The 24,538-nt window shown below is 40.2% G+C and overlaps 1 protein-coding gene across 1 annotated transcript in view; it reads right to left on the reverse strand.

Annotated features, from left to right (window-relative positions):
- DOCK3 (dedicator of cytokinesis 3) overlaps nucleotides 1-24,538 on the reverse strand; it is a 351,565-nt gene that overhangs the window by 73,064 nt on the left and 253,963 nt on the right. Inside the window, exons 21-26 of the mRNA XM_045530466.1 lie at nucleotides 22,106-22,187; nucleotides 13,175-13,345; nucleotides 9,773-9,965; nucleotides 6,652-6,779; nucleotides 3,981-4,127; nucleotides 1,851-1,949 (exon numbers count right to left, since the gene is read on the reverse strand). Coding sequence (XP_045386422.1) covers nucleotides 1,851-1,949; nucleotides 3,981-4,127; nucleotides 6,652-6,779; nucleotides 9,773-9,965; nucleotides 13,175-13,345; nucleotides 22,106-22,187 — 820 coding nt within the window. The remainder of the gene's footprint in view (nucleotides 1-1,850; nucleotides 1,950-3,980; nucleotides 4,128-6,651; nucleotides 6,780-9,772; nucleotides 9,966-13,174; nucleotides 13,346-22,105; nucleotides 22,188-24,538) is intronic.

Raw genomic sequence — 24,538 nt, forward strand, 5'->3', positions numbered from 1 at the left:
GAATGGGAGGAAGGACACTATGTAAGAGAGGAATGATTCAGGAGAATCATCTTCATTTTCCTTAGAAAGATGAAAATAAAGAATAACAATTCATAGCTAAAAAATAGCTTTAGAAGCTTTCTGAAAAACAGCAAGAGATTTGGAAAGTAGAGATTGGATATGAGTCAGGCCGAGCCAGGAAACTAATGTTTTATTTTTATTTTTAAATTAAAAAATTTCTTTTAGAGATGGGGTCTATGTTTATCCAGGCCAGACTTAAACTCCTGGGCTCAAGAGATCTTCCTGTCTCAGCTTTCCCAGTAGCCGAGACTATAGGTGTTTTAACACTTACAAGCTTTGTAGCATGAATTTTGGCTTTTAAAATTATGTACACATATTGCTGTGATAAAAAATAAACTTTAAATTAAAAAGTAAGAGAATGATGCCAGCCTGACTGAGAATCAGTTAGTATCAAACACACAGAGAGGATGAAAATTATCTAGAACAGCCAAGTCTGGACTTTCAGGCTTCATTTCAAGCGTTGCTTGACCTGGATACGTGCTCTGGGCCATGGATGACTTCTGTCTTACTTCAAGGGCTGTCGAGATTCCTCCCTCTGAAATGACAGACTGGCCACACTATAATGAGTTACTAATACTGACCTACAGAGACCCATGTCTATGGAAAGGGAGACAGGATCAGATAGTGGAAAATGACAGTTGATTATCTATTAATTGACATGATATGGTTAATAAAGATCACACAAATGAAAAACAGTGGGATGTACATGATATGGTTTGGATGTTCGGCCCCTCCAAATCTCATGTTGAAATTTGATCCCCAGTGTTGAAGGTGGGGCCTGGTGAGAGGTGTTTGGTTCATGGGGGCAGATCTCTCATAAATGGTTTGGTGCCCTCCCACGATAATGAATGACTTCTTGCTGTATTAATTCACGCTAGAGCTGGTTGTTTTTAAAGAGCCTGGCATCTCCTCCTCTCTCTCTCTGCTCCTTGTGACACGCCTGCTCTCCCTTCACCTTCCATCTTGATTGGAAGTTCCCAGAAGCCCTCACCTCAAGCAGATGCTGGTGCGATGCTTCCTGTACAATCTGCAGAACTATGAGGTAAATAAACCTCCTTTCTTTATAAATTACCCAGACTCACACATCCCTTTATAGCAGCACAAACAGACTAACACAGTATTACTACGAAATGCAAGTGATGTGGCTCTAAATAAAGGCAGAGCACAGACCTACAGTTTGCAATAGCCCCTTTATCCAGGGAAGAACTTGTAGCATGTTCTAATGCAAAGACGCAAACCCTAGGAGTCTGACAGCAGCTGATGCCATGCTCAGCTTGGGCAATGCTCTCCTGTCTGGATCCCAGTCTTAGTTCTCTGCCCCTCAGTACTTCAGATCCAGAGTCTGGCAGCCAGTAGGCGGTGCATACCTTTCCTCTCTACAGATATCTTCTAGAAACACATTTAAATGAACAAAAACTGTCATCATCATCATTACTACAGTTACCAAAACAGTGAAGGCCTGGTTTGCAGGAGAAAAATATGAGGGGAATTACCAAGTTTCTAAGAGTCATGGTTTGCTGACAACCAGTGTGGTCTAAATAGGGACACATGGTCACAGGGCTGCTATCAATCAGGGAAAATCAGTGTTACTGGGGTCTGCTTGTGTGGAGACACTGCTGGCTTTCAGCTTCTGGAGGCTGTACACTCAGCCATAAAGTAGGGCTGGTGAATCTGACATCCTTGGCAGTGCTGGCCACTTACAGTCATCCCCCTCAGAAGGAAAAAGGCCCTGGGCAGTTTTAGCTGCACACTTCCTTTCCTGGATGAAAGGCCAGTGCTCTGCTGCCTACCTTGAGTTCATCTTTGCTCTGGAAGTTGTCCAAGAGGTGCTGGAAATGGGTGTCACACATCTGGCGGAGCAGTGAGAGAAGGCAGGATACATACTCGCCCTGGGGATCAATCCAAAATACACTTAGCACAGCCAATCACAAGGGCTGTGTTCCCCCAATCCACAGAGGGCAAGGAGAGAAGGGAGGGTCTGAGATGGCCCCAATGATTATTATGGAAGAAAGGTGATAATTCTGGCCCTTAAAATGAGCTTTCTTTTCTGCTAAAGGAGGCCTGAGGGGCTTGGGAGTTTTAATAGGGCCTCTGTAGTCTGGGGCTATTGAAAAACCTTAACCTGTGATAAAGTAGTACTTCAAAGTAAGACACATATTCTCCTTTTTTTCTTAGGGAAGTTTTGGTTAAATAGTTCTTTGCCACCAGGGTACCATGCTATAGGGGATACAGGAGGGAGCCTGACCTTCTCTGGACAGAATTTGGACCCTGCCCATCCTTATGGGCTAGAACAACTCTTCTACAGGGACCTCCTTGGGGACCTCTCAGAGTTTGCACGGGGTTACTGAACTGGGCAAATGGAATACAGCAGATAAACATGACTGTCTAAAAGGCAGAAAAGCCAAACTGACCTTTCTGAGGGGACAAGGTATGGGCTTTAGGACAAGTAAAAATTTAAGGACAGATATGAATCTTCAAAATTTCCTCAAGTTCCAACTGGGATACATGGAAGAAAATCTTGCTTTAAGAACTCCAAAGACCATCTTATAGCAATTTTTGGCATGGGACAGCCAAGCATGTAATCTTCTTAGAAGGTTGCCTCCTCGGAAAGGAGGGAGAAAAATTATTTCACTGGACAATTTTCAAATGTTTATAAATTCATGAGAATTTGGCAATAGTGTTTTAGTCTCTCAAATCCTTTATAGATCCTTGAAACTATTACACATATGTGTATGAAAAATATAAATACAACATGAACCTCAGTTTTATCTGAAAAAATGGGAATAAACCATAATTCATTTGTTGTGAGGGTCAGATGAGTTAATATAAATAAAGAATTTATGTACAAAATCCATTACATATAAAGGTGCTCAATAAATTATAGTTATTATTATCTTCATTGTCATCTATATCAAATGAATCACTTCATTGGTACTCCTAAATGAGTTAACACTGGTCAAGTGCTTTAAGCAGGATCTGGCCCAAAGCAAGTACTATATAAGTGTTCGTAGAAGGCTGGGTTACCAGGACATGCCAGGGAATGTATGTTTTTTATTTACAGAGTGCCCTCGACAGGGGCTCCTAAGGGAGCAGACACTCTTTCCAAGTCCAATGCTCCAGGACACATGCCTGCTCCTGTGTGTTCCCTGCTCTCCCTCCCATGCTATAGCTTGGCTTGTTCCCACAGAGGGTTTTCTTCAGAGATCACTGTACTCTCTCATCTGCCAACTGAGATATTCCACAAGAACTGTTTATCATATTCTCACATTAGGGATGAGAAGTCTACTCTGGATATGGGAGCAGGGGCACAGGGGGCACAAGGCGCCATCTCTCTGTCCCTCCTGAGAGGATTTCCAGGTTTGTTTCTCTTCTAATTTGATCATAGGAAATAACTATTCAGTAATGCCAGTGCAGTTCTACTGCATCACATTTTTCCTGAGGCTAGAAATTTAGATACGAACACTATGGCCAAAAGCAACTAATTTGTAGATACAAGCCAATTCTGAGAAAATTATTCTGTCTTGCATATCACTTAGGAGAGTCTGTATGAGAAGGTTCCTAGAAGAAATAAGTCTATTTTCACCTACAACCTCTTAGTACATCTTACTACATCCCTGTTTCATCATACAATATAGAAAATGACTTGGCTCAAAGGCAAAGGCCAACTGAAACAGTGTGCCGGAAAATTTAAGGACAAGAAGCATTCCCTGAATCTGCCCTAAAGAAAACTAGGAATATGAACCTAGAGCTTTCAGAGTGGAAAGGGGAGCCAGATTTGAGAAGGAAAGAGGGAAACATGCTGACAACCATGCAGGAGGGGAGGTTGAGATGAAGGTGGTGGGATGGTGAGATGGGGGGGTGGTGTGGAGGAGCCCCAGGTTAGAAAAGAAGGCAAGAAAACCTGGATGTTAGTTACTAACAGTGATCTCGGCTGTGCACTGCGGGCACCGCTGCCCTCTTACCGCCTCCTGAGCGTGTGATTTGCTCATGATGGTGAGCAAAGTCTGCAAGAGCACATCTAGGAGGCTCTCCACCATCATCTCTACTTCCTCCATGACATCTGCCTCCTGGAGTGAGCAGTGAGAGAGCACACCATTAGCACCAGGTCAGGCTGATGTGCAGCTGGCAGCACTTACTAAGTCAGCCATGTCAGAATGGTCTTCTGACTGGATTCTCAGCATGGAGCTCGCAGTCTCACCAACATGCAGTGTCAAGGAACCCAGGACAATAGCTCTGACAGAAGGTGAGGCTCACCTGCCATTGTTGCCCAGGCATGGTGGTTGCAGCCTTACCCTAACCGCAGCACCACTCACAATTCTGAATCTCAGGCAGATAGGTTAATTTTGATATACAAGGCAGAAGCAAAGGTCCTGAGTTAAATGTTTTCTTTGGTTTCCCTAGAATAGTCAGGAGAAAGCACAACTCTGCCAGCTAACACTTTGCAAAATGATAAAGTTTGAAAACCGGTGAAGTATTCACACCACAGGGTATGTGGCAGCAGCACCTTCACTAGCACTAAGGCATACAGAAGTAGCTCATCCCTCTCAGGGTTTTCTCCTTGGGTGCCCTCAATCTTTGCCAACCCTGCCTGCTGCCCAGATATGCCTCAGTCCCACTTGTAGCTCCTTAGCTCTTTTGCTTGTGTTCCCTGGTCCTCCTGAAGGACTCTAGTCTCAGTGCATCTTTCTCTGGCTGCCTCACAAAAACCATATAACATGTCTCCTCACTAAAGGCTGCTTCCCAGCCACTAGGCTCTGTATTTCAGATGAGTCTGTGTTATCCTTTTATAGACCTCTCACATTCATCTCAAATTCTGCAGAATGACTTTAATTATCTCACAAAGAGATTCCCAATGCCCCATCGCCAAGATTTTGTACTATTACTGGTCCTAATGTCCATCCTCCATCCAGCCATCAATCTATCATTTGTTAAGCACCTTCTATGTGCCAGTCACTGTTTCAGGACCTGAATACATATAGGTGAACATGAGAGATAATATCTCTGCTCTCATTGAGCTTAGATTTCATCTTCCCTCTACCTATCCCTACAATATAATTATACTGTGCCCCATACCACATGAAGAATTTGAGCAGCCCTTGGGGCTAAAGTCATCTTTTTCATCTGTTGAACTGATTGTAACACTCTTACTTGTGACTTATCTTTGAGCAGTTGTTAGCAACTAATAACCAACTTTCTCTAGCCCCACAAAAACAACAAAACCATCTCCTCCAGGTTTTTACTGGTTCCCATTCCTCTTCTGTTCCTTTCATTTTTTTTTTTTTTGCTTCAATTTTTCTCCTTCCTTTAGTAATACGCTACCCACAACCCTCCCCCTCCTCAGATACGACCTTGGGCTACTAGTAGACCTTATGTGCTTGGTGTGTCTTCTCTGAGGCATGGTGGGAAGAAGAGCTGCCAAGTATTTCCTGGAGCCAAGAGCAAATGATAGGGGTACTACCACCATCATAGTCACTCTCTGCCAAGTTGGGCCTCTGTCACTAGATGGTATTTCAAGACTGAACACCAGAGCACCCTACTGGGTCCCTGTCCCCTTCTCAAACCAAATATACTCTTTCTTTTACCTCTCCTGCTGCATGTGGCTATGTTCTTACCATCTAAAACATTGGCCTTCATTTTAAATGCACTTGAAATTTTATTCTCTAGAAATTTTAATAAAATGGTGTAATAATAAACCTATTTTTGTTCTTCATTTCTTTATACTTTCTTGTAGTTTCTAAATTTTCTATAACATATATTTCTTATATTATCAAAAATATATGAAATAAATATCATTAAAATAAATTCCTGCCCTCACCCATGCCTCATACATGTCTTTCCTTCACTCCTTCCTACCTCAATCCCTCCCCTCCTACCACAGATCTCTTTTAAAAAGAAAAAACAAGAGGAAAGAACACAGGCGACAGCATTATCAGTTGAAATCTGACCCCTAAAGTACAATTCTACCATTCCATGGTAGAGCTCACTTTGCACTACCACCTTGCACTAACATGTATGTTAGTGCCCATAACATTGTGGGCAACATTTACCTCTTGTATATCCTGACCTCATCTGGCATGGTGTAGGAATGCCATATGGGTAGAATCAAGCTGTCAGGAACATTGTGGGCAACATTTACCTCTTGTATATCCTGACCTCATCTGGCATGGTGTAGGAATGCCATATGGGTAGAATCAAGCTGTCAGGAAGCTGACAGAAAAGTCGGATTGAGTAAGCTGCCTCTCTGTGTTCATGCCTAAGTATCCTCAGAAAACTCCCAGGAATCTAGAATTAAAACTTTTTGATAGAAACAAAGCATGGCACAGGATTGGGCTTTCTGGTACTACAGATAACTATATTTCTGGGTAGATTTATGGTAGAACAACTTTTAAAATAGGAAGAATATGTTGTAGTAAGAAGCCTGCAAGGCACACACAGGCCTTCATTCACTTGGGCACCTTCCTGTCACTGATGGAAGCACCTCTGACTGAGAAGTATACAAAGACATCTTTGTTGGTCTGCCTCTGGCTAAACTATTAATAACATAAGACTAGGGCAGAGCTGAGTGGGGTAGAACAGGTGTGGGGCCACTACCAGAGAGCTGGTCTTGACGATGGAGAAGATACTGCTGAGAATCCCTGAGCAAATTAGCAGCTCTTTCTGCTGCCTCAGGTGAAGGTGAATGTGATGGAGAACCACAGGAAGCAGGATGCGGCGGGATTCTGGGAGAGAAAACACAAGGTGAAGAAGCCCTTCAGAGAAGAACCAGCTATTACTAGAAGCCAGTGGCACTGTGGGACTTAGCTAGTTTCAAAGCAGGTGGAGTTGTGACTGCAGCTAAGGTAGAGGTAATCTCCTTCCCTTATAAGGGCCCAAAAGTCCACTGCCTAGAGATTATAAACTATCCCAAGATATTGTTCTTCCATCTTTCTTTCCTTTGTTCTCATTTCAAGCCCCAGCATCCATGACATTTTGTGCAGCATGGATGTTAGAAATTTGCTTCCAAATGAAATCTCTTTAATGATTAGACTCCAAATTAAAAGCACAGTTTACAGTGAAAACTCCATTTAAATGGCACACTTATTATGAACTACATTGACTGAATTTGCAGATTTGATATGAATTATAGATTGTCCCTCCTTATGCCCTGCCTAGGTGGCCCAGCATGCCCACTGCTGCTGTCAGCATTTGCCTTACCACAGCTATCAGGCCTGCTCCCTTTCCCCAACAGCCTTGTTAGACTGCTGCTCAGTGTGTCCGCAGCAATGAATAGAAGCACGACCTTTGTCTTGTCATAAGACTTTGAGAATTAGTCAATGCTTATCATCAATCCTAGTGCACACTTCAAATGTTTTTCTTTGCTACTAGAATAGCATTTTTATCAGGAGGTAACTATATTTAGAACTCTGAATTTAGGAAGGCTGAATCCTAATTCAAGCAGGCTGACTCCCACGGGCTTGATTTTCCTCATCTGTAAATGGGGTGCTAATGACCTCATCTACATTTACTTTACAGGATGGTTAGACATCAAAGTGAAATGTAAGTATGAATATGTTTCTGGAGCCCTGGACTCCTATATGGTCAGTGATTATCTGACCCTGCAGGTCTCATTATATCTGGCCAGCATAATTTAGTCAGATTATCAGTAACACAAACAAGCCACGGCATTTTGGATTTACCGTTCATATTTGACCATAGTTAAGTGCTTCACATGAAATTCAAAAAGAAAATCTTTTTCAACCAAAGACAAGTTACATGACATATGAGAGATTTTGGCATTGCCTTGTCAAATACTTAGAATACGTTCAAATAGAATGGAATAACAGCTAATACATATTTAAAAGGCTTCTTGGATAAAAGAAAAGTTGACACTGCATTTTGAAGACCAAAATAGCAACATAGTAGGTTTTATAACAACCAATATCTGCTTGCAGACAAAACAGTAGTTTGTTACTAGAACTTGCTGAAGAAGAGACCAAACTGGTGTGCTCTGAGAATGTGTTGGTTAAATGATACCACTGGTAACGAAAGTCTTGTTTCAGTGAAGATGCTATGACTCAGGCATTCAATGAAACTGAGATGCAAATGAAATTTTGGTGTTGGACTGTCATCTCAAAATCCAATTACATGGTCTTATGCCACATAAGGTTTAAGAAAAATTTTTCTAAAGTGATTGTGTGAATCAGCAAGTACATGTAAAAATAGAAATAAAGTATATCAGTGAGGTCAGTCTGCTGTTCCCTTTCCATATATTTCAAAAGAATCTTCTTTAAACAGTGCACAAAACTTGAGTGTGTGCAATGGCCTCAGAGACAGCATGTCAAAACCACTGATAAAATCTTCAATCCAGGAGCTGCAGAAGAGAGAAATGTTTACCATAAACAGTTCCTGGTGGAGAAAAGATGACTTTCTTGGTGGCAGCTTTACCATTAGCAATAATATATACACCAGCAGAGCTAAGTCAATAGGAACATCTATTTAGTATTGCAAATATGTGTAGCACTGGGATGAGAAACTATTGTTTTTATACTTTAAAAGTCAAACCTAAAAAAATTAACCACCGAAAATTCTAATTATAAAAATTATAATAATAATTGTTCTGCTAGTGTTTCAAATTTATTTCTGTGCCCCAGAAGTTTATTCTAGGACAGTGATATTTTATGTAAAGGATCAGGCTCATACTGATCTTAACATTTTGCCATTGAATATTTGGTGCCCCTGCAAGACAGAACTTGATCATGTATGATATGGTTTCAGGAGTGAATCCTGATGTTCTTTCTGAAAGGCAGCTTCAGCTCTTAATGCATTAGTTAGGTCATTCTGACCCCTTGGGAAGTGTGGAGGGCTCCCTGTCCATTTCCCTATCTAATCCTTAGTGGCTCCTACAAAGAGAGGAAAAGGAATCTATCTGACTGGTGTGGTAAGAAAACAAGAAAGCACAGGGTCCTCAAGACCCCCTTTCAGGGCCTCTTTTATTTCTTTGTTTTATCCGTATCCCTTTGGACTGGACCCTTCTCTTTTGCTCTCTCTCTTTTCCCACTGTCTTCTATCCTGCTGGCGGTGTGGCAGGCTCTATTCTTGGTAGCTAGCTAGCTGGATTTGTGGGCCTGGAGGTTACTCTGCAGGCCCCATACTATATAGATTGAATGTTTGTGTTCCCCTTGCCAAATTCATATGTTGAAACCTAATCCACAATTGTGATGGTATTTGGAGGTGGAGTCTTTGGGAGGTGATTAGGTCATGAGGGCCTAGTGCCCTCATAGGATTACTGCCCTTTTTAAATGAGAGCTCCCTTGCCCCTTCTGCCATGTGAGGACACAGAGAGAAGACAACTGTTTATGAACCAGGAAGTGGGGCCTCACCAGATAATGAATCTGCTGCTGTCTTGATCTTAGCCTTCCCACCCTCCAGAACTGTGAAAAATAAATGTTTATAAGCCACCTGGCCTATGGTATCCTGTTATAGCAGCCTGAATAAACTATGGCACCACTCTATTGACATGCTCCAGGGTGTGGGTCTCTAGGAATAAATTGTGAATGAGGCAGTAGGCCTAGGTCTTGGCTGCATTCTCTAACATAGTTCACCAAAAATGCCACAATTTAAGAATGCATTTTCTTGCATGATGGTTGATAAAACATATCCTTTTATTGCCACTTGGCTATCTCCCCTGGAAGGGATAAAAGATGAGTCTGACTCTCATTTCAACTTCATTTACCTGAGAAAGAAAATAAGCGGCTGTCCACTGTCCTGGCGATGGATTGTAGCTTGACCACGTCCATCGACTGCCCGATGTGCACAGTGCTTGGCATGCTCCCCAGTGTCCCTCTCACAAATTCTGCCACCTCTTGTACGGTGAACATTTGCAGCAGCTCATCAAAAATGGTGGGGAAAGAATTGAGGAGTGCAGCCTGAAGAAGCAAGTGAAGCTGTCGTTAGCTCAGAGTTAGATTGCTCACACAATGATACAAGGTGGTGAGAGGTTGAGAAGGCATTGCAGCATCCCTGCCCTGGATGTGCTCTTTCTTGACTCTTGACTCTACCCATGGCTATAGCAGTCCTTGGGCTGGAGCAAGGATAACCAAAAAGAAAATGAAAACAAGATAATTTACTGGGGCCCAGACCACTTGAAGCTTTCATAACTTGCCAAGGCATTTGGCAGCAAGATAATAGGGTATAAAGAGAAATTTGGGCTGGGCACAGTGGCTCATGCCTGTAAGCCCAGCACTTTGGGAGGCCAAGGTGGGAGGATCACTTGAGGCCAGGAGTTTGAGAACAATCTGGGCAACATAGCAAGACCTGCCAATGCAAAAAAATTAAAAAAAAAAAATAGCCAGGTGTGGTGGTCCATGCCTATAGTCCCAGCTACTCAAGAGGCAGAGCCAGGAGTAGGAGGAGTGCCACTGCACTCCAGTCTGGGTGACAAAGTGAGACCCTGTTTCAAAAAGAAAAGAAAAAAAAGAAATTTGCTCAGTGTGGCTTAAGATCCATAGCTGTTTTTGCTCATAAAATAGATTTAATTTTTTTGTTTGTCTCTATGATCAAACTCTTGACTTTTCAATTTTGGTTCCAAACTGGAGCCAAGAACCTCTGGAAGAAAGTAAGGCATGGAGGGCTGAGTGCCTTAAAGCAGCACCAGCTGCTCATAGCCCTGCAGCCAGCAATCCAGCTCTGAGAGCTACAGCATTTTCCCAGGAGACAATCCCTTAACATGTGATGCCTGACAGTCTCAAGTGTAAATCAAAAAGAATGAGGAATGTAATTTAGTCGGTAATCTTCAAGAGTTACTTAAGAATTACTGATGATGTTCAAGTTCGTTGACCCAGATGGCCCAGGCAAGGGGAGTGAGTGAGTGAGTGAGTGAGTGAGTGAGTGAGTGTGTGTGTGTGTGTGTGTGTGTGTGTGTGTGTGTGTGTGTGTGTGTGTGTGTGTGTGTAGGCTTCTCTTCTAGGATCTGAGCTCTGGTAGACCCATGAGGTGACCTCTTGAGGACAATTTGATAATATAACAGTTCCAGAGCCTTTGGGAGGCAAAGTACCATAGGAGAAAGAGAATGGGTTTTGGAATTAGACAGACTTGAGTTCAAATCTAAGCTTTACCATTTACCTGCCACATAACCTTTAGTGAGTTACTGCCTAAACCTAATTTTTTCATCTATAAAATGGGGATGATGCTATTACTTATCTCCTGATATTGGTATGAGGAAAAAATTTAGAGGCAAAAAGTTTCCAGTAGAGTGCCTGGACAGAAATAGGCCTTTAAATATATGCTGGTTCTCATTCTCTTCTCTTGTCTAAATGGAAGCAGCATTAAGGAGGCTTTTTTCAGTTCTCAGTCCCTTTATACCATTAATGCAAGACTTACAAAGGGAACTGGAGTGCCACCTTGAGACAAAAAGGTGAGACCTCACTCTTCCCAAGTGGAAGGTGGGGGAAGAAAGCCTGTTTTTCTTGACTGCTTCATCAGGCAGTAGACACTGGCTGAGAGAGAGTGAAAATTTATGTCTTGGGAAACAGGCCTGTACTGTGGTTTATGTTCAGGCCAGATCCAAGTGTAGAACTTACGTGAATTCTATCTGCAGAATTCCAAAATCCTGGAATATCAAGGAGATTGTTTTGTAGTAATTATAACCAGAATAAAACATATTATAAGTAGGTTAGAAACAAAAGGCAAAGGGACGGAAGTATGTGCTTCATAATCAATAACAAATAGTAATGATTTGCTCTCTTAAATGGTGAAATTTCCTATATTTATGCACCATGACAGAAGGCCACTTGCACACTGACATCATCTAGTGATCATAACCAAAGATATAAAGTCTAACTGAATAAAATATTTGCTGAGGGTTCTGAAACTCTAAAATAAGAGTCTGCCACCAAAACAGGTCTGATCCTGACACAGGACTTAACTGAGACTAAGTCTAAGCTATTTATCTTGATGCGATAAGAGTATGGTATTGAGTAAAAGGTATTGCCAAGTTCCTAGAAGATATATCTGCTCTTTTTCCAATTTACTTATTTCTTTTTTTTTTTGGTTTGAATTACAGCTACCTCCAATCTCCTCATCTCTCTTTTTTGGCTGAGTGAAAGAGAGTCCTTGGCTCCTGTTGGAAGGAAAAGATGGCCCATGGGAGGGGTAGGGGAAGGAAGATGAGTTGCTTGGGGTACTTAGGAGGGGAGATAATGGAAGGGGTCTTCCTTACAGAGGCACCTAGAAACCTTAAGGTTTTCCCTTACAGAGTCTAATTCCCAGGTGATTACCTGTCCTACAGGCTGAGGGGCCTACAGGCAATTGGCATCTAGGGGCAACACAGAGGCAAGTGGAAAACAAAAAAGAGTAGACTATTTTAATCTTAAAAGAAACAGAGTTTCAATACATAACGTACACTAACAACACACCTGGCAGTGACTCAATGAATGCACGTAAGAGAAACTGTCTGATCCTTACTAACAGGTTTTGGTGTCATAATTAGCTTCAAAAGGTCAAAGAACTATAATACAGTAGGTAAAAGTTCTGACATTCATTTTTATTAGAAACACTAACCCCCTTGTGACTGGGGTAATGAATCCTTGACTTGTTCTAGGGTGAGGCAAAGTGGACAAGGTAACAAATTAGCTGGCCAAGCAGTTTTAATATAAGGAAGCAAATTTTCTTCCCACACTGATATTTCTAGTAGAATCTAATCCTAATTCTTAGCCAAAAATTTCTAGTTATCCTGCTGTTTTTCAATTTGTTTCACTCTTAACTTCTGGAATGGACAATACTAATCTAAATTTTAATTAATACAGTGATTAATTAGGAAATAAAATTTCCTGGACATTCTGAATATCCCCTATGAATATGTTCATAAAAAACAAAATAGTATGGTAGCTGAATAAATTCAGTCTAAAAGGGTTCATAAGAACAAATTTGTGCTTATTCTCCACCATAAAGCCATTGAGCTGTGTTGTATTTGGCAGCTGAAGCATTGCTACCTTAGTTATTTCCTTATAAATCACCCCTTACCCAACACACAGGATCCTGGAAAGGCTCCTTCAACTCTGGAAACCAGAGAACAAAGAAACCACCTGATAAGAAAGACAAGAAATCCAGCAGCAAAGCTTCTCTACAGCTCACAGACCTGAGTGAAAAGAAGTGTTTCTGAGTTTCTGCTGTCCAGACTTAGCACAAACCGGATGGACTGGAAAAGTTCTTGGATGCTGGATCGGAATTGCTCCTCTTCCATCCCGCATGTGGCTCGTGAGTACAGGATCCGCGACTGCACAATGAACTTGAAAAGGTACTCCAAAGCCTGGAAAGTGTGGAAGAAAAAGTGATGGAGAGGTATTGAAAATGCCCAGGAACTCAGATAGCAGGGAACTTAACAGCAAATTCAACACTAAAGTCAAGTGATGGGTAATTCTAACTATGGAGACAGGCATTTTATTTTTAAAACTTTTTCTCAAATATCCAAATTGCCATTAAGCAGCAGCTGTTTTATTGAGAGAATTATTAAATGATTTCACAACTGTTTTCTGAGGTTCTGGAATTAAGGAACCATAGACTGTAATAGAAACAGTTGGATTCAAGAACATTTAGGATCAAAAGAAAATTAAGCACTTTAAAATGTTCGATTTGAATTGGTTTGATCAACATGCTAAAGTATTCTTCAAACAAAATGGAAAAAGAAACACAGAATATTTGTTGAGAAAAATTTCCAGTTTTTAATTGTTTTATAAATTCATCCTTAGACAAAGAATTTGAGAATATATACATAATAAATATTTCCTCTATATTTGAATTCATTCATCCATTCAATAAGTATTTATTGATTATCTATTAGCTATTAGGTAGTACCAATGAAACAGGTGGTACCCAATGAAACTACCAATTTTGTAGATTAAAAATATTCAGATATCAGCAGTTTTTTATGGTTAACCCTAATATATAATACTGAGCTAGTTGCAAGTATGATTTCAGAATGCAGAATATAGTATATTCTTTCTGGCCTCATTGGAGAATCCAAGGCTTTCATCACTAATTGAGTGAGACAATAAGGCACAATAATTTGTACTAAAGAGCAAAAATATTATGGGATTTTAGGAAAAACAGACATTAATATGACCTGGAAGGCATTATAGGCAGATAGAATTGAGCATTTCAATACATTTATATTGATGGAGTTAAATAGTCTTTGGAAATATTATGCATATATGAAATACTTAGATACCATTCTATATTATTTTACTCTTCTCTAACATTGGAAACATCTGGAGAGTTAATTTTCTTTTTTCTAGTTGGCACAGCTATTTGATACTATAACTAAAATGAAAGTATGCTTTGCATTTTATTATTTTTCCCACTGAGTTCAAAGCAAATTATCAATTAATGAACATGCTACAACTCTTCATCATGTGCTCTTAAATTCCTTTCAAAATTGTTATAGTTTTTAATGCAAAGATGTTATATCCCCCCCTTTTTTTAGTAATTTCTAGATTTTTGTGGCTTTTTATACTATTATAAGTGGTACCCTTCATAAATTTTTCTAACTGCTTGTCACTGATATATAGAAGCAATGCTTTTATATTGATCTTGTATTCAGCAACTTGGCTACTCACATTACTTTTCGTAATTTAACTGTAGATTCTTTATTTTTCTTCATATTTAATCATGATATATTTTAACATGTGTAGTTTTTTTTAACTTGTGTACAATGTTCTTAAATTTTATTTCTTTGGTTATTCTTATTTTACTGAGTAGGATGTCTAGTAAAATGTTGATGTGAAGTGGTAGGCATAAGCATCTTTGTCTTATTCAATGTCAAAGAAAAGCTTTTAATAGATTAACTATTTGTGATGCTGCTATAGAATTTTTATAAACACCACTTACCATATTAATAAAATTACCTTCTCATCTTAGTTCACTAAATGTTTTGTTATGAATTGATATTTAATTATATCAAATATTTTTCTACATCTACTGAAATTATTTGATTTTCCCTATTAATTATTAAATGATGTGTTACATTGCATTATGGATATTAGACCATGCACTCCTAGATTCTGACCAATGTGATAATGACATAGTATTATGTTTTTCTGTGTTGAATTATCCATATGTAATTTGCTTAGAACTTCATTATATTTACGTTTATAAGAGAGTTTTCTCTGTACTTTAACTTTATTTTAAGGCTCTGGGCAAATGGATATGCTGACCTCATAAAACTAGTAGACTAATGTTTCTTTTTTTCTAATTTATGGGAGATTTTCTATAAGATTGACCTAATGTCCTCATTATGTATTTGGTAGAATTCACTGGTGAAACATCTGGGACCTAGAATTTTCTTTGTAGAAAAAACATTGTACTTGCCTATTAAATTTCTTTATTAGATACAGAAAAAAAAAAGTAAATTAAACTTCTTTCTTTTTTTCTTTTTTTTTTTTTTTTGAGACAGAGTCTCGCTTTGTTGCCTGGGCTAGAGTGAGTGCCGTGGCATCAGCCTAGCTCACAGCAACCTCAAACTCCTGGGCCGAAGCGATCCTACTGCCTCAGCCTCCCGAGTAGCTGGGACTACAGGCATGTGCCACCATGCCCGGCTAATTTTTTCTATATATATTTTTAGTTGGTCAGATAATTTCTTTCTCTTTTTAGTAGAGACGGGGTCTCGCTCTTGCTCAGGCTGGTCTCAAACTCCTGACCTCGAGTGATCCACCTGCCTCGGCCTCCCAGAGTGCTAGGATTACAGGCGTGAGCCACCGCACCCGGCCTATTTTTTTTCAAGTATGAAAATAAAAGGCTCAAAAGGCAAGGATGTAAGACTCACTCCTGAGTTCACTGCAAGGAAGAGTCCTTTAAGGCTATGGTCCCCAACCCCGAGCCGTGGACTGGCACTGCTCCGTGGCCTGTCAGGAACTGGGCTGCACAGCAGGAGGTGAGCACAGGGTGAGCAAGTGAAGCTTCATCTGTATTTACAGCTGCTCCCCATCGCCTGCATCACTGCATAAGCTCTGCCTCCTATCACGTAAGTGGTGGCATTAGATTCTCATAGGAGTACAAATCCTACTGTAAACTATGCATGTAAGGGATCTAGGTTGTGTGCTCTTTATGAGATTCTAGTGCCTGATGATCTGAGGTGGCGCTGAGGTGGTGATGCTAGTGCTGGGAAGAAGCTGCAAATACAGATTATCATTAGCAGAGAGGTTTGACTGCACAATAAATGTAATGTGCTTGAATCATCCCAAAACCATCCCCACCCACCACCCCAGTCTGTGGAAAAACTGTCTCCCATGAAACCAGTCCCTGGTGCCAAAAAGGTTGGGGACCACTGCTTTAAGGGGTCCCCTGCATCTTTGAGATATGGCTGGGGTTTGACACAGTGCCTCTCTTCTCACAGGGGGTCATAGAAGTCTGGAAAAAACTTGTCACAGGTTGCACAGCAGCTGGCAGGTCTGACACATCCACTCTCCACCACTTTCCAACCAAGACATCTGCCATAAACAGTTTATAAACCATGCAGAAGATGAAGCTTTCATAAAATGGTTTGAGAGCAGAATCTGATTCTAACGAGTGCTGCAGCTTGGCCCATGTTTACAAACATAGTAATTCTCTTTTAAGAGAACAGATTCAAGACCCAAGACTATGTTTTCTAATCAAAGACATGCCACATATTTTCTAGACACTGAAAAGGCAGACACAATGGAAAGAAACTCATCCAAGGATAAAAGAAACAGAATTCAATTACCTGAACTATATAAAAGGAAACAATTCCCAAGCTACCTTTTATGGTCTATCCATCTATTCATCTGTCACAAAGGTTGGCATAGCAGAGCTTAATCTTTTGTGGCCCACACAAAATTCACTTGGAACTGGGGAATGCTAGTTTAGAAAAATGTGTCTTCTAGGGTTTGCACCAGGAGATTCTGTAGAAGAAATTAATGTCCTCATCGCCATAAACGCTACAGCCTCTGTTCTAGTGGCCTTCTAATTTCTGGTCTATAAAAAACCCGAACAGTTCGAGGCGCACCGTTTAGAGGATGGATACTCTTGAAGCTCTGATTCTGGGGAGGGGGGAGGGCGGGAAGGGCAATATATGTAACCTAAACTTTTGTATCCCCATAATTGCTGAAATAAAAATAAAAAATAAAATAAAAGAAATATAATACAAGAAAAAAACAAAACAAAACAAAACCCCGAACAGTCTGTTAATTTCTAAATCCGGATACTTGCAGGCTGGACTCTGCCACTGCTACAGTATGTCTATACTGTGGAGACTCTTCAGGCCCATGAAGCAGAAAATACACTGCTCTGAGCCAGCTTCATTTATTAGGTTATGAAGTAGTAAGTATTTTATATCCAAAAAAGAAGAAAATTTGTGTTTCCCAAACCAAATGCTAGGTAGTAAGTCTGACCTTTCCCCTTTAGGTATTTTGGTTTAGTATGATTAAGATGGCTTGCTGGGCTCAGCTGAGGACAAAGGAGGGACCGGGTCCATGTCCATTGACATCTTGGAATCCTTTTAGGTAAAGACAGAATAGATTTCCTTGGGACAGACTACAGAATCAGGATGACTTCCTCAGGTAAATCACATACACAAGTAAAGAAAAGTATGCTAAGACCTGAAAAGAGTCACCAAAAATGTGGCATGCATAAGAATAGAATGTGAGCCTGCTGACCCCTTTACTGTCATATGCCCAAGTCAAGAAGGATGTAGGAAGGATCAGCAATTATGTGGAACACTAGAAATAAAGACAGGAAAATAAGCTATATTTTTTAAAAAAATGCAATCTCAGGATACCCTGAGAGGTGAGAAAATCTAGTTATGTGCTACATACTCCTCTAATTTTATTATTTATTTATTTAATCTTTTTGGAGATAGGAGCTTACTCTGTCCCCCAGGGTGGAGTACAATGGTGTAATCATAGCTCACTGTAGCCTCAAACTCTTGGGCTCAAGTAATCCTCCTGCCTCAGCCCCCAAGTAGCTAGGACTACAGGCACATGCGACTTCTCCTGGCTAAGCTTTTTTATTTTTTGTACAGAAAGAGACTTGCTATGTGCCCAGGCTGGCCTCAAACTACTGGCCTCAAGTGATGTTACCGTCTCAGCTTCCCAAAGTGCTGGGATTACAGGTGTAAGCCACCATGCCCAGACTCCTCTAATTTTAAAAAGGAAACTCTTTTTATCATCATCATTGCCAGTTTTTTCAGTTTGAAATAACTACCCCAAGAGATGTATTGAGTGATCTGAAATGTCCACCAGTTTCAGAGAGGCAGAATCAGATAGTAAAATCACTTGCACCTTTTGGGCATGAGGGTTTTTCATTCCTTTGTTTGGTTCCACATTATAAAACACCTAGCAGAGGAGCACACAGATGGTATAAAAGAAGGCTCTGTGCAAAGCTGTATGAGGGCATAGAAAACAAGCCCCTTTCTAGTCATCCATCAGCACCTGACTTCCCCCTTCTTGACTCCTCAATTTTTAGGATCAACACCTGCTTGGCCAGGATCAGGTGACACTGCCCACCTCTGACAGATTCAACCAGGAAAAGAGAGTGAGGTCATAGGTGAGAGGTGAATCCTGTGGAATTTGTTCAAGATTTAAGGGTGCTGCTAACTCTGTGTAGACACAATAAAATACTTTGCTGTGGCTAAAGCAGCTGCCCTGTCCTTTTCCACTTAAGTTAATAAACCTGAAACGAAAAGAGATCTTAAAAGTTATTACAACCTTTCTATCACCAAGAAGATCCATTGTTCCCTCTTTTTCCTCCTCATGGCTACCTGCTAAGGAATTGATACAGCTTCACAGTGAAAAGTGTGCTGTCCTTTTTGGAATGCCTTGCCAAGAGCCATTCTCAAACCCACAATGACACCCTTTACAGGTCACTTACATGAAAACAAATAATATAACCAAGTAGGAAATGAAGAACTCTTTATTTTCATATTCTTTAGCAACAGAACTTTTTTTTTAAAGGTCATGATTCTGAAAGTGAAAGGAAGAGATGGGATTATGAGTGGCAAGATATATTGAATCAAGAGTAATAAACAACTTTCTAGCCTGGTGTGGTGGCTCACGCCTGTAATCCCAGCATTTTGGGAGGGTGAGGCAAGAGGACCACTTCAGGCCAGGAGCTCAAGACTAGCCTAGGCAGCACGGTGAGATCCCGTCTCCACAAAAAATAAAAAAAAATTAGCCGGGTATGGTGGTACGCCTGTAGTCCCAGCTAGTCAGGAGGCTGAGGCAAGAGGATTGCTTGAGTGCAGGAGTTTGAGGTTGCTGTGAGCTATGATCATGCCACCGAACTCCAGCCTGGGTGACAGAGCGAGACTCTGTCTCAAAAAACATAAAACAAAAACCAAACAAACAAAAAACCGTTTTCTGGGCTGGGCGTGATAGCTCACATCTGTAATCTGAGCACTTTGGGAGGCCAAGGCAGGAGGATTACTTGAGGTCATAAGTTTAAGACCAGCCTGGGCAACACAGCGAGACCCCATCTCTACAAAAAGTAAAAAAATTAGCTGGGTGTAGTGGTGCATGCCTGTAGTCCCAGCTACTCAGGAGGCTGAGGCAGGAGGATAGCTTGAGCTCAGGAGTTGGAGGCTGCAGTGAGCTATGATTACATTACTGCACTCTAGCATGGGTGACAGACCAAGACCCTGTCTCAAAAAAAAAAAAAAAAAAAAATTTCCTGGTCCACAGCTAATGATATTAGAATGAGAAGTGTCAGGCCAAGAGTATATATTCTGTGAAGAAGGATAAAAACAAGATTGGATGGAGACTTACTAGTTTGGTCAAGGGCACTTGTAAACTGAAATTTGATGAAGAAGGAAAAATGGCCTGATAAAAGTTTTGAATGTATTAGAAAAGAAGTTTGGAAATAAGTTTGAAATAGCAAGAACGAGTATGAAAGCATGTCAGGAAAGTGCTTTCGAGAGCTCCCCAAATGGAATTCTTCCTTTTCCCCACCCAAACCTGACCTTCTCCAGAATTCTGTATCTCCATAAATGGCCCTGCCATAAACCTAGCGGATCTAGCCAGACCCCTTGGAACCAGCCTCAGTTCTCCCTTTCTGTCACCTTCAACATACAATCTAACATTTGAAAGCCCCTGCTATAGTCACATCCATTGCCTTTTGGTTCCTGGAAAACTCAAGCTCTTTCTCACCTAGGCCTTTAAACATACTATTTCCTTAGTCTGGAATGTTCATCCCCTAGCTCTTAACACTGAAATCAGCTCAGAAGTCACCTCCTCAGAGAAGCTTTCCCTAAGTCCTTGTTCTGAAATAACCACTCCTCCCCAGTCTATTCCATGATCTTGTTTATGTCCTTTATAGTACTCATCAAGAATTTTTTCCTGACTTTTGTATATTTATCTGTTTTATATGTTTATCGTCTGTCTTCCTTCACTTGAATGGCAGTACTATGAGGGCCTAGCCTTTTCTGCTTGGGCCACTGCTAAATCTCGAGTGGCTAGTATAGTGTCTGATGCATGGCAGGTATCAAGCAATATTGACAAAATGAATGATTCTTAGGAGAAAACAGCTTCTGTGATGCCTTCTCCAGTATCTTCAAGCATTTAATTTTGGGCCTCACATAGAATCTTTTGCATTTAACCCAACTTTTATCCCCTCAAATATTATGCTAGGAATTTGACAGGTGCTGGAGTTCTGAGAAGAACAAAATCCAGGCCCTCATATCACACTCAGCAGCCTGCTCTACTCTTGTGTTTGTGCCTGTCTCACCTTAGGACACTGGGGATGTGTTCTTCAAGAAGATGGGCTGGTCTTAATCATTTTTATATCTTAGCATCCAGGACAGATGGTGACTGTTCAGTGGACATATGTATGAAGGAAGAGAGAAATGAGACTTGTGGCCTCATATTTTTACAGAATGTGCAGAGACAGGATAAATGCAGATCTATAATTTGATTTTGCCCCTTCAATCTGATAATGCTTGAGAAAACAATGTTACACCTGTTACCATGTGGACAAGAAGAACAAAAACACAGGCCCAGTACTTAGTGCAGATGATGTGATATTAAAAGAGAGAAGTAGGCAGCACAGTGGCTCATGCCTGTAATCCTAGCACTCTGGGAGGCCGAGACTGGCAGATCATTTGAGCTCAAGAGTTTGAAACCAGCCTGAGCAAGAGCGAGACTCCATCTCTACTAAAAAAATAGAAAGAAATTAGCTGGACAACTGAAAATTTATATATATAAAAAATTAGCCAGGCATGGTGGCACATGCCTGTAGTCCCAGCTACTCAGGAGGCTTAGGCAGTAGGATTGCTTGAGCCCAGGAGTTTGAGGTTGCTGTGAGCTAGGCTGATGCCTCGGCACTCTAGCCTGGGCAACAGAGTGAGACTCTGTCTCAAAAAAAAAAAAAAAAAAGAGAGAGAGAGAGGAATAAAGAAAAACTACTCTGCTTTTCTTTAGAGCAGAAGCAGTAGTCATGAAAACAAGTTACCAGACAGTGGACTTAACTCACAGTGAGGACAATCCCCTTTCAATTGGAGCTATCCAGCAATGCAAAGGGCTTCTTTGTCAGGGAACCTGTGCAAGCAGGGGTGCTGACAATGGTCATGACCATGGAAGACTCCAGGTTCATCTTAAGGCCGAGGTTTTAAGATTATCTTCTTTTTAACATGTCCATTCAGCTCTTTCTACTTAAACCAATTCCAAAAAACAATGCCTAGTAACTACCAAAGAAGGGAATAGTATTGGAAGATCTTAATTCTAATTAATGTTGCCATCAACATTGGCTCAGAAGGTGTTACAACACTTTAGCCAGCGGAAGGAAGGACTGACATTATTGGTAAAAATCAGGCAGGGAAGGATGGCTAGGAGCCATGTGCACATCATCCCTACCTCCTGCTTTAAGATAAAATTATCAGGCATAAAGGTTTCCTGGGGCAAAATCAAGGTGAGGAAGGAGGAATTTTGTGGATAAAGGCAGTAATTTCTGAAAGCAGGCCAGTGTACTTGTATATCTACACTTCTCCTGCATACTATACCACTGAGATTACTCACAAACAATTACATTAGTGGACCCTTTATGTACAGACAGCTCAGTACATTACCCGCATGGCTTCTTGAATGTGGTCCTGCCGAATTAGTTCTGCTGAGCAGTCCATATACCACTTCAAACAGCGGATGAGCTCCCTGAAAAACAGAACAGTTCCAAAAATTCCACTTTAATCCAAAAGCAATGTAGTCTAAAATATTTGTAGCCCTGAATTAGTCAAATAGAAAATCTGGCTGTGTATCCTCCAGCAAGTTATTTAATCCTTTTGTTCCTCATTCGCTTCATTAAAATGTGGAGGAGATAATAGTATGTCTCAAAATTATTGTGACTACTAATAGGATGACATATATAAAGCACACAGCACAGTCTGCTCTCCAGAGTGACATCAGAGTATCAAAGTTCTAGTGACTCCACAGCCTTGCCACCATTGAGTTTTATTTATGTTTTCAATAATTGTGCTAATTCCATAGAAGAAAATGGTGGTTTCTTACTGCTTTAATAGTCTTAGAAAACCTGTTTTTCTCATATTTGCCTACTAGTTATAGTATCTCTTTTATGGACTTTTATTTTCTTTGACATTTATCTGTGGGTGCTATTTTAGCTATTCACATGTTTCTTGTGGTAAAAGCAAAACATTTTTAGGAGCTTTACCATCATTTCTTAGAAACAAAAGTATGGCAAATGTGTAATAAACTACAGCTTAAAATGTCAGCTGAAAGCCCACAGCTAGGCTAGAGTGCTATGGCATCAGCCTAGCTCACAGCATCCTCAAGTTCCTGGGCTCAAGTGATTCTCCTGACTCAGCTGCCCAAGTAGCTGGGACTACAGGTGCGTGCCACCACGCCTGGCTAATTTTTCTATTTTTAGTAGAAGCGGGGTCTCGCTCTTGCTCAGGCTGGTCTCAAATGCTTGAGCTCAAGCGATCCTCCCACCTTGGCATCTCAGAGTGCTAGGATTACAGGCATGAGCCACCAGGCCTGGCAAAGCTTTTCCTCTAAGATTAGAAACAAGATAAGAATGCTTCCTTTTGCCACTTTTATACAACACAGTACAGGAAGTTGTAGCCAGAGTAATTAGTCAAGAAAAATAAATAAAGAGCATTCAAGTTGGAAATGAAAAAGTAAAATTATGTATTCAGATGACATAATCATATATGTAGAAAACACTAAAGATTCCACAAAAAACCGTTAGAACTAATAAATAAATTCAGCAAAGTTGTAGAACACAAAATCAACAAAACAAAAAAATCAGTTGCATATCTATACACTAAATATGAACAATATGGAAAGGAAATTAACAAAACAATTATACTCAGCAGAAATATTACAGGCTAGAAGAGAATGGGATGGCATTTTAAAGTGCTAAAAGAAAAAAAAAACTGTCAGCCAAGAATTTTATATTCTACCAGAATAAGCTTTATAAATGAAGGAGAAATAAAGTCTTTCCTAGACAAGCAAATGCTGAGAGAATTTGTCATCACTAGACTGGTCCTATGGGAAATGATCAAAGGTATTTTAAACATGGAAACAAAAGGACAGTATACATCATCATGAAAACACACACAAAAAGTAAAACTCACAGGTTTTATAAAACAACAATACAAAGTAGGAAGAGAAATGAATTAAATGGCAATATGACAGAAGTTAAGCAAACCACAAAGACAAAAAGAGAAAAACAAAGAATTTATAAAACAACTAGAAATCAACTAACAATATGACAAGAACAAAGCTTCACATATCAATATTAACTTTGAATGTAAATGGACTAAATTCTGCACTTAAAAGACACAGAGTGGCAAAATGGATTTAAAAACATAATCCAATTATATGCCACTTACAAGAAACTCACCTTACCCATAAAGACACATAGACTGAAAGTAAAGGGGTAGAAAAAGGTATTCCACACAAATGGAAACCAAAAGTGAGCAAGAATAGCTATGCTTATATCAGATAAAACAGACTTTAAATCAAAAACAGCAAAAAAGCAAAGAAGGTCATAATATAATGATAAGGGGACCAATTCAGCAAAAGGATATAACGATGCTAAATATATATGTACCCAACATCAAAGCACCCAGATTCACCAAACAATATTACTAGAGCTAAAGAGATATACAGCAACATAATAATAGTAGGAGACTTCAATACCCCATTCACAGCACTAGACAGATCATCAAGACAAAAAATCAACAAAGAAACATTGGATTTAAATTGGACTTTAAACCAAATGGACTTAACAGATATTTATAAAACATTCCATCCAACAACTACAGAATATACATTCTTTCCACCAGTACATGGAACATTCTCCAAGATAGACCATGTTATAGGCCACAAAATAAGTTGTAACAAAGTTTAAAAAATTGAAATCATATATCAAGTATCTTCTCAGACCACAGTGGAATAAAGGCAGAAATCAAAATGAAGAGGTACTTCAGAAACTATACAAATGTGGAAATTAAACAATATGCTCCTGAATGATGATGGGG

Source organism: Lemur catta, chromosome 18 (assembly GCF_020740605.2).
Source record: "Lemur catta isolate mLemCat1 chromosome 18, mLemCat1.pri, whole genome shotgun sequence".
Taxonomy (NCBI): domain Eukaryota; kingdom Metazoa; phylum Chordata; class Mammalia; order Primates; family Lemuridae; genus Lemur; species Lemur catta.